Source organism: Nomascus leucogenys, unplaced genomic scaffold (assembly GCF_006542625.1).
Source record: "Nomascus leucogenys isolate Asia unplaced genomic scaffold, Asia_NLE_v1 001142F_41235_qpd_obj, whole genome shotgun sequence".
Lineage (NCBI taxonomy): Eukaryota > Metazoa > Chordata > Mammalia > Primates > Hylobatidae > Nomascus > Nomascus leucogenys.
The window spans coordinates 27,290-38,582 of record NW_022096454.1 but is presented as its reverse complement, the minus strand read 5'-3'; the positions used below and the strand labels follow the sequence as shown (position 1 = coordinate 38,582).

At 36.3% G+C, this 11,293-nt stretch overlaps 1 protein-coding gene across 1 annotated transcript; it reads right to left on the bottom strand.

The window, feature by feature from the left end:
• Positions 1–3,165: 3,165 nt before the first annotated feature.
• On the bottom strand, positions 3,166–9,228 carry LOC100585971 (tripartite motif-containing protein 49D-like). Its single transcript, XM_003252982.2, has 6 exons — positions 8,818–9,228; positions 8,437–8,532; positions 6,473–6,703; positions 5,739–5,761; positions 4,776–4,873; positions 3,166–3,665 (listed from the first exon to the last, which is right to left on the bottom strand). The coding sequence occupies exons 1-6, from the start codon at positions 9,226–9,228 to the stop codon at positions 3,166–3,168; spliced, it is 1,359 nt and encodes a 452-aa protein (XP_003253030.2).
• Between the last annotated feature and the right edge of the window lie 2,065 nt (positions 9,229–11,293).

Sequence of the window (11,293 nt, the reverse complement as noted above, 5' to 3'; positions counted from 1 at the left end):
TGATTGTTAATTATTACTTATTTATTATTAACATTAATATTAATTACCAATATCAATATTGAGAAATAATTGCGAATAAAAAGTTTTCATATTATTATTAATATTAATTATTGGTACCCAATATTATTGTTTTCTAATTAATAAGATCAGTATCAATTGTTAATATCAGTCATTTTTAATAATTAATATTAATAATTTTATTGTTATCATTAATATAACTATTTAATAATTATTATTATTATCGGTATTGATTTTAAATCACTCACTTAACGAAAACTCAGGCTACATACAACTACGCAAAGGGCCTAACATTGTAAGCCCTTAGGGACTGCTTCAACCGTTCGCTGACACAATAACACTTTTCAGCAAAGAACCCCTATGGCCCTCAACATCTATTACCCTTTATGTTAGGCTCCAACCCTGTCCCTTTCTATCGCTCTCCTATTGTGAACCCCCTCCCTATATCAGATCGTCTAATTAATTTTAATATAGGCCTCCTATTTTTACTAACCATATCAAGCCTAGCCGTCTATTCCATTCTATGATCAGGATGAGCAATTAAATTCAAATTATGCACTAATTGACGCATTACAAGTTGTAGCCCAAACAATTTCATAAGAAGTAACCCTAGTCGTTATCTTGCTATCAATTCTACTGATAAGTGGCTCGTTTAACTTATATGCACTCATCACAATGCAAGAAATCCTCTGACTGCTCCTATCATCATGGCCCCTAGATATGATATGACTTGTCTTCACACTAGCAGAAACTAATCGAGTCCCTATATTATATATATGTAATTTCTTATATTATATATAAAAATATATAAAATATAAATATATATTTATATTTTATAATATAAATATTATTTATATTATAAATAGAATATAAATAATATTTATATTTAATAATTATTATATTTATATTCTATTTATAATATAAACTATATAATATAACATGTAAATAAAATATAATATTTTATGTATAATATATGTTTTATATAAATATAAATATATATTTACCTATAATATATAATATGTAATATATATAATATATAATTATAAATAATTTTTATACCCCCTGTAGAGGGAATTCTTTTTGTTTCTATATCCATCCGTAATAAAATACTATGTCTATGTCCATAATAAAAATGCTAGTGAAAAATAGGAACTATAGTCACGTAAGAGACAAAGAAAGTCTGTTAGTATCAATATATCGATGCATATAAATGGTGTTTGTTTTTACAGGGTTTAGTAAAATGCATTCTAGTTTTCCAAACAATTTCCACATTACAGTATGTTTATTTTTCTCTCTTTCATGATTGGAAAGAGTGCCACAATACGCATCCCTATAGAATCATCCTTAATTATATCTAAGGGACCTTCTCCAGTAATAAAATTACGGGGTTAATATATTCATATAGGTATTACAAGGTAACCAAACAACATCCCGAATTCTTTCATCAGCAAAGCCCAATATAATCCTAATCCAGGTAGCCACTCTAATTGATGCAATTAACTCAGATATATAAATATATACATATATATGTATATCTCTGCATGTGTGGATGCACTTAAATGGTTTTAAATACCATCGACTTTTCCTCTCAAACAGTATTTTTCTCGAGAATGAGGTATATTCACTAGTTCATCAAAAATATTTTTAAAATTCTTAGATGATTATGTTTGTTACACTGACCTGCTGGATTAGAATTAGATCGGGTTTAAAACAATGAAAGAATCTGGGAGAGGGGGCGGAGTGTGGGTTGTTAATTAGCACATGGATCAAAGGAGATTACTGATGTGTTTAGAAGCCACAACATTGACAGAATAAATCCAGAACTAACAATCCAATTGTAGATCTCTTTACTGTGGTATTTTCTGCCATCTCTGCTCCATAAGACACACCTTAACCACTTTGTGGTGGTATCTGCAGTATTCTATTTTAGTCTAAATAGCATTTTCTCTCAAGTACATTCTGTTTCTCTCTCCTTCATCTTCCCTCCCAGCTGTATTTTCTCCCTAAAGAACACTAGTAGAATGTTCTCCCAAATTTCAGATTTCAGATACGCATCTGTAAAATAATCTTATGGAGACACATTTTAGTTGCTACTGAATACTTGGTTGTTTACATAAGTTCACAGCCTTACTACTGTCCTCCAAAAAATGGTTTCCCACTTCCACAGCAAATCTCATCATTGACTCTGCCATCCAAGTTTATTCTATGCCAATCTGGAAGAATCTGGAAAAATACTTAAAATACATTTTAAGTATTCATCATGCACATGTGTTGTATTTTATTTTATATATGTTCGGGTGAATATCTTTCTCCACTAATGGTTTGCATTTCAATTCTTGTATCATGTTTTTTGAAACACAGAAGTCATCATTAATATAAACCAACTAATTTTTTTTTAATTGTTAATTTTTGTCCTGGTTAAGAAAGGCTTATGAGAATATTGTATCATGTTCCCCTTACCTTCAGGACATGAATCTATTTGGAAATGACTGTGTGTGTTTTGAGGTAGGAGTCAATATTTAGTTACTTTTCATAAAAAAATTCAATGAATCCAGCATTGTTCTGATCACCTTGTGTATTTCAATGTAGAAGAGCACACTAATAATGCAGGATTATTTATATATGTGGCGAGAATTCCAAAATGAAGCCCAGCATGGAAGGTCAAATGACATTAACTCAAGGGATAGATTAGTACAATGAAACATGATGGATAAGTGCGATATAGTGAGATAAAGAGAAAGAAAAACATTTCGCAGTTATCATTGAGACTTCACTCCAAGTTTTTGCATGAAGCGAAAGATCCCGACTGTCTTCCACTGATTTTAACTTCATTCAGACATGTCTGTCATCTGTTATTTCACTCAGTGGCGGTCAGAAGTGAAGAAAAGAGAAAACAGAGAATATATTTTATGCCATGATCATGAATAATGATTTTTCAGAAATTAATTAATAAAGAACCAACACATATACTTTTAGTGTTTTTACCGCATTTAATAGTAACACAGAAATGAATGTTAATAACATTAGGATGCAATTCAAGACATAGAACAGAACCTATTTGTCCTGTTTGATAAGGCACAAGGAAGAGGGCTTTCTGGGATAAAGGGGTTCCCACAGCAGATGAACACATTTGTGATTTGTCTCAGGTCAGAGGTGAATACAGCAAAAGACAGGCCTGAGAGGAGGTGAGAAGGAGCAATTAGAGATGGTGTATATAGGGGAGCTTTGATTAACATCAACAAAGCTCACAGTTCTAGCTTCACAATCCAGGAATAATCCTACATGGCTGGTAGGTCTTGGGACATATTGCAGTGTAATAGGGGAGGTGGTAAAGAGACTGCACTGAGTGTCGTTCTTAACACACCCAAGACTAAAGAGTCCCTCCTCTCCATATATACTGCCATTCTGATTCTTCCCTTGCCAATACTTATTACAGACACCAAAAGCCCAATTCCAAGAGTCCCCCACATGGACCTCCCAGTAATATTTGCCGGAGGTGAAAGTCTGAGCAGCCCATGCAAGAAAACTTGTAGGTGTTGCAGTGATATGGGGCGCATTTTGACGGTCACATCCAATACAAATGCTTCTCAAATCTCCACACCGAAAGATATGACTGTTGGCTTCATTATGATGCAGAGTAATATCTACTGCAAAATAAATAAATAAATCAATCAATAAATAAATAAATAGAAAGAAAGAAAGAAAACGTGCATAGATATGTGTAAATAAGCAAAAATTGTTCTATCAAGAAGTTAATTTACCAGGAAACGTAAAGTCACAAGGACACTTTTGCTTGTAACTTCTAATAAAGTATAGAGATGATTAATATTATCTACAAGACAAACAAAACGCTAACCACAGATATTAAAAGCGTTTTGAAAACTTACACACTGAGAGCCAAATGTAAGACCAACTTCTTTCAATCCAATTTTCAAAGCAAAATTTGCACATTATATGCCCTAAATGCTATGCTGTTACCAAGATCATTATTTAGAAATGTTTCTTTTTCTTAAAAACTAGTGCTATCATTTTGGAAAGAATGTGAAGATTTTCAGTTACCCAAGAACTGCTCTAGATAACTGGACAAAAATCCGTAAGTACATGTCATACGTGATAACTTAAAGCAGATTTCTGCAAAATCTTTTACCAGTCTCTCTGCGGCCCTCCATGCTAGCTTGGGGCTGAAGCTGGGTTTTAGACTTAACATGTAGCTTTTCATATTGCAATTAAACTGAACTTCTTTTTGTTTGTAATTTTACTTGTATTCACAAAATGATATCTTCTTTTTATTTTTACCCATTAACTAATTTTCTTGGAAATACATAATATATATCCATTTAAAAATTTAAAAACCCCAAGAATCTCCAGTAAACTATACTCCCCAAAAGAACAGTTCTTAGCTGTTCAAATGAACACACTAAAGAAATGTAAAATTTTGTATTTAACATTAAATAACTCACCTTCATTCTGAGCATTGTTCCATTTGCTCCTTTTTTAAATTTGCTACACTGCTCCTTTTTCCCATTACATTGCTCACTACATATGAGGCCATAATGTATTTGTTTTTCACTATCTTTCAAACTTAATGCTATAAATCTGACTATACAGACTTAGATACAAAAGGGTTGCATGATTATATTGTTCACTTACGTCTATAAAGAAGTAAAATATTTGATAAAGGGTGAAATATTACCTATGTGATCCTAACAATAATAATATTTAGACAGTGGGAGTGCTGCCTGTGGGTGGAGACTTACCTCGGAATTGGTTGAGCCTGTCCCTCAGTCCAGTGATGGGCCCCGCCCTGAGCTCTAGATTCAGAGGCTGGGGCATGTGCAGCAGCACGCACTCACTCCTGCAAGGAAAAACCTGCAGTTACAACATCTACAGCCATAAAATAAATAAAAGTCACTATTTGCATTTAAAAGACATTTCATGAGAATCCTTTGAACCCACAAATTTGATAATTCAAACATTACTCCCTTTTTGAAATTAATTCCTATTTACAGCTTCCAAATTTTAAAGCATAGTGGGAGAGTCTGAGTGAGAATTCAGTCTGATCTTTCTTATTTTTTGCCCCAAATGTGTAAAGTTCCTTAGCCTTATGGCCTTGAGAATATTCAGAAATGAAATACTGAGTTCCACTTCTTGGTAGACTCCCCTGACATCTTTGTCTGAAATAGCGGGGTTCTGGGGAGACTGCTGCATCTGCTGCTTCCTTTTCAACATAAAGAATGTGAAACTTGTTCTAGGCAGCCAGACCTGCCTTTTAGAAACAAGCTTTCCTAGAGACTTCTACAGTTCTAACACTCCACAGTTTTTTCAATCTATTTTTCAGAACTGTTAACTGATATGTATATAGGTATGAACAACAAATCATCAACTTTGTCACTGCTAAAATACTTCCCCCACTTCTCTCATGCTTCCTCTGGTGACTTTCTCACCATCCACAAAACAAAACTTCATCTTTCACCCAGGCAGGCTTTTAAGCAATAAAACAAAATCAAGAATAAACATGTTCTTTTTAAATTTTCTTTCACTGTTTATTTATGTATGTATTTATTTACTTAGTGGTCTTGTCTTTTCTGGTGTGGGAACGAAAGTAGATGTGAAAAAAAAAGTAGTATCAATCAATATCTTAATCATTTATGCCATGACTTTGTTAGACCCTATTCGTGGAAACTGAAAGAACATACACTAAAATCCAGGTACACACTCACCTGTATAATATGTCTCCAAAAGCCTGTAAAAAAAAAAAAATGGAAAGATTTAGTGCAGTTCACAAGATGCATCTTTCACTAAGTTCAGTGTGAAATTTGGAGTCAGCTCCTCAAGATATTATTTCCCGACCATCTTCTCTTCTGCAAAGCATTTTCTATTTCTTCTGTAATGAAAAACCCAGTCAGTCATATTGTCGCTAATTAATGTCCTGAGAAGGTCTGAGTCTTGAAGACATTCTCTAAAGAAGCGAAGGGAGAAGAGGCCCAGAGAGTCTGTGCTCCACGGTAACGTCGAATAACCTACTCAGTCATCTTTCCCCGAACCTATTACCCAAATGAGTGGATCCCAAAATAATATTAATGTGAGCCTAGATTCCCAAAACTTCTGATCTTGCCGTGTCCTCAAATTAACCTAAATGTAAATGAATCACTCACTATTTTATACATGTTTGACAACCCAAAATGTATTAGTGACTTAGTTGGGGAACAGTTATTGGGGCTGTTACCTTGACCATTCCACAAAGTTTTGTGGCTGGTGGAAAAGTAGGAGGGACCTTTGGCTGGTAGAATCCCTTGGCGGGGCTATACTCTCCCAATAAAGTAGCATTAGTTATGCGAATGTGTTTTTGGAAACACATCATGGAAATAAAGGTAGGGAGATGGATTTCAGCCACGAGGAAAATACTTATATATGTGAATAGTCAAAAACCTGAAACCACATTGTGAGTTTGTACCTGAAGTAGCTCCACATCTGGTTTATGGCACATTTTCATCAGCTCCTCATACGTTCCTCTTAAAATCTCCCTCCTATGAGCCATTTTGGCTTTGCTTAAATGCAGTTGATGAAAAATATCTCTCCCCTTCTTTTTCAGCATCTCCAAATTCTGTTTTTCTTCCTCATGATGAAATGCAGGCATCTTCTGATACTCAGCTCTAATAGCTTCTAGCCTTACATTCACATAATCCTGCAGTGATAATGGGTTAGTCAAAAGAGAAATGTATTTATCCATCTCCTATTAAATCTCACTGATTCCCTTTGTCTCTCGAACACCCAATAGTTTAAACCTCAGTCTTGCCAGTTCTTAGAATCCACAAATTTTTTTCCTTTCCTTTCTTTCTGCATAAAGATCAACATAGATGTATCTGACCAATTACATTAAATTTATTCAAGATAATGGGTGTTCTAAGACAGTTGGAAATAAAAAAAACACAATTTGAATTTCTCTATTCCAACCCATATTTATGGAAAAGTAAGAACAGTTCATGCTTAAGAGTTGGAGTATAGAGCTATACTTACTAGAAAGGAAATAATTATTTCTATTTCTGAGATACGCAACAAGTTGCTTAAACTCATTATATGTGAAATGACCTTAGACTACCATGTCCAGCTAAATGCATTTTGCCCAGCAAAACCTATCCTAATAAGGCTGCATTTATGATTTGGCCATCTTTGCCTCCCTGAGTTCATTTCCTTCCATTCTTTTTCTAAGTCATCCCAGTCTGAAACATAGACTTCTTTGTGGTTCCCCGGGCCTCCAAATATACACAAACTCAAAATTACTGCATATGCTGTTCTCTCCAACTAGAATTTTACACACACACACACACACACACACACACACACACACATATACATATATACACACTCATGGTCCGCATATATATCCATACATACTTTCGTGCTCCCCTTCCTCTTCAAAACTTTGTTCAATTTGAATTTTTCAGTGAGTGTTTTTTCTGACCACACTATTTAAAACTCAGGCACTAATCTCCAGTTTCTGGCCCCTATTGTCCTTTTCTACTTCCCTGCTTGATTATTCTCCAACAAAGAATCTACCACACTCGAACACATCATGTATTGCACATACTGGCATGTTGACCATTTTTGCCTCTCTCATTTGGATTGTACGATTTGTGAGGACAAAGGTGCATTCTTTCTTCTACACTAGCAGATTTTCTAACTTAATATTCAACATAGACTAGGTTCTTATGAAATACTTTTCAACACACTAATATTAGCTATCATACCCTCCGAGTATACATCCACAAAGAGAAAATCATTTTTAATATTTCTCTGCCTGAAGTCCTCAGAGTTCTCCTTATATTTAGATACTAGTTCCCATATTTCGGGCATGTTTGCACGTATCCCTCAAGACACAAATCTGTATTTCTCACCATTTTTCTCATCATATGTTGTGGATTATTCAATATTAACTAGTTTAGATTCTTAATTTCATGGTTGCCCTAGATTTCCCCTGTCACTCTTTCTGCCTCAAATTTTCCATGCAATTCCAAATACTACTTGTCCACCAGCATTCAGATTAATGCTGACCCAGGCTCAGAAGGTTCACTTGAGCTTTCCATGACTGTCAAATAACTCTTATGCCCAGCATATCCAACCAGCACATATAGAACGCTGTGAGATGGCCCAGTTTCTTGTATCTGTTGGTATATAGCTACAGGTTTGTATGAAAACAAACCAGCATGCTTTGGATAACATCAATGGTTTTGTTAGAAATCCCATCTAACAGTCATACTATTCTACATAAGAAATGAGGCCAGTTTTTCTCAATGTTTTCTTTTTTTTTTTTTAATGGACTCCCAGAAACACTATGGTTTGATATCAAGTTCCTATTTTAAGAGTCACCCATTTGCCCTCTGTAAGTTCCTGGAGAAGGTAGCGTAGTTCAGGACTAACCTTCCAGTGGCTGATTCTGGTGGTTTCCACGTTCAGGTTTCTCTGATTTTCACGAGCTTTTCCCCATAAAGACTGCATTTTCTTTAAAAGCTTCTCCTGCAAAAGAGCCACTAATTGAAGCACCAGTGAAGACAATAAAGTAACATGCAGACCGTTTCATAGGGAGGGGGCCCAGAATGAGAGACAAGTAAGTCCCTAGGAAATGGCATTTCTTCTATTTCCCTTCTTCTTTGTCAAATCTCAGAGGTTTGAGGCTAAGAAAGCCCAAAAGAGAGTTGCTTAAAGGGACTCAGAGTTGGCTTTACCCAATCTCCAAGAAAATAGACCCACAGGAATTTCATGTGTCCTTAATAGAAATAGACCTTCAGAGGCATCACTTACCCGGTGTTCCTCAGCAGCCCACTCAACGGGACAGTGTCTGTGATCCCGGTGCTCCTGAGAGCTGGAGCACAGCGAACAGAGCAGGCTCTTGTCCACTTCACAGAACATCTTCTTTGTCTCCCTGTGAGTGCCACACATTTGCTCCTCAGAGCTCAGGAATAGCCAGAGACTGGCTTTCCTGGCAAGGGAAGCCATCTTCTTCAAATGAATGTTAGTTTTGAGGTTTCTCTGCTGTGTTGACTTTATGCATTCAAAGCACTGAGTAAGAATTGGGATGTCTTGCCAGTTGAGGTAGAAACAGGGCCGGCAAAAGCTGTGCCCACAGTCTATGGTGACCGGGTCTATGAAGTAGTTCATGCAGATGGGGCAGGTGACTTCCCTCTGGAAGACTTGCGAGATTCCAGAATTCATGTTTCTGAGGAAGAAAGAGCAACATGTCATTTTGGGGTCTGGGTTGATGAAAAGCTTCCGAACATGTGGAGATAAGTGATAGCTCTAGTTTCTTCTCTTGACAGTGTTCATTAAAGCACAGCAAACTATTTCTTCTGTAACAAAAATAAAAATCTCACACAGAGAGAGTCTCCCGGCTTTATAGTAGATATTACTGACTAGATGACTCACAACCCCTTCTACTCCCAGTTCCTGTCTGTAACATAATACTAATCTCTTCAATTTCCCATTTTCTGAATGTGGATCTGGAAATTGGGTTTGATTCTAAGTGGCCTAGAATAAATTGTAGTTGTTCCTATTCTTCTTTCATATAACTGCTGAATGAGTATGAAAGAGTGGGAAAAACTGCCTTGGCCAAAGAAATACGAGAAGATGGCCAGAGGGTCCTATGATATGTTTTTAGAGAGAGACACAACAGTGGGGCAGCAAACCACCATGGCACCTGTTTACCTGTATAACAAGCCTGCACGTCCTGCACGTTTATCTCAGGACTTAAAATAATATAAAATTAAAGTAAAATAAAAAACCAAAACCAAAAGAAAATAGAAAAACCAGTCAACCAACCAAATAAACAAATAAAAAACAGCAATTAAACCAATTTAGGTTGACTAGAAGAGAAAAAAGAATTAAAGATATTGGGCCTTTTTATTTTCTCGTGGATTAAATTAACTTCTCCTAGGGATACCCAAACTCTGAACTAACATATAGTAGGATTTTTGTGAAACTTAAAGAGGTGTAATTATATTTCTATGGTGTGATGGTGAATCTTAGGTATGAGTCTGACGGATTAACCAACACCTAGGGAACTGGTGCAGCATTGTTTCTGGGTGAGTCTGTGAAGGTGTTTCCAGAGGAGAGAGACATGTGAGTTGGTGAGCTGAGTGGGACCATCATCCCTCAATGTGAGTGGGCATCATTCAATCAGCTGGTAGCTCAGATAAAAGGAAAAGGCCAGAGAAAAAGCAATTTCCTCTTTCTTTCTCCTGAAGCTGGTTCTGAGGCTTTCAGCCTTGAGCTCAGTCAAGATACCGGCATCCTCAGGACATCAGCTTAAAGACAGCCTATATTTGGAACTGCTCAGACTCCATAATCAAGCAAACGAATTATCCTGATGAATTCCCTCTCGCGTAGAATCATGTGTAGCTTGAGGACAGATACCTGTTCTGAGAAATGTGTAGGGAGGTTTTATTTATTTACTTTTTGAGATGGAGACTCACTCTGTCACCCAGGCTGGAGTGCAGTGGTGCAATCTCGGCTCACTGCAACCTCCGCCTCCTGGGTCAAGCAGGTCTCCTGCCTTAGCCTCCTGAGTACCTGGGATTACAGGAACATGCCACTACACCCGGCAAATTTTTTCTTTTTTTTTTTTTTTTTTTTTTTTTTTCCAGTAGAGATGAGGTTTTGCCCTGTTGGCCAGGCTGGTCTTGAACTCCTGGCCTCAAGTGATCTGCCCGCCACGGCCTCCAAAAGTGCTGAGACTACAGGCATGAGCCACCGCACCTAGCCAGGCGGTTTTATTGTTTTGACATGATAGAATATACTTATACAAACCTAGGTGGTATAGCCTGCTACACACCTATGATATACAGTACAGCCTACTGCTCCTAGACTACAAAACTGTACAGCATGTTCTGTACTGTATACTGTAGGCAATTGTAACACAGTGGTAATTATTTAGTATGTAAACATATTTAAATACAGAAAAGGTACAGTAAACATACTGGTATTATAATCTTATGTGACCACCATGTGTGGTTTGTGGTTGGCTGAAATGGCTCATGAATGTATCTCTACATGTATACATATACATCCTATGATTCTGTCTGTCTGGAGAGCCCTGACTAATACATAAACTATGGTCTTTGGCAATTTTAAGTCCTTTTCTTTACTCTCCTTTCTTTGATAACGCTGCTGAATTTTAGTGAAAGAAATGAAAAATCTTAGGATTGTAATATTCTCCAGAGGTCATCTAAGTCATTTTAAGGAATTTTTCATCGTTTAATAAGATTAAGACTCAAGCGAGATG

Bases quoted from the DNA above. Each gene is read 5' to 3' on its own strand.
- LOC100585971 (XM_003252982.2), bottom strand. From the start codon at position 9,228: ATGAATTCTGGAATCTCGCAAGTCTTCCAGAGGGAAGTCACCTGCCCC. The intron at 6,704-8,436 runs GTTAGTCCTGAA...TTATCACTGCAG, and splicing joins CCAGAATCAGCCACTGGAAG to GATTATGTGAATGTAAGGCT. The intron at 5,762-6,472 runs GTACAAACTCAC...TTTTTTTTACAG, and splicing joins CAGATGTGGAGCTACTTCAG to GCTTTTGGAGACATATTATA.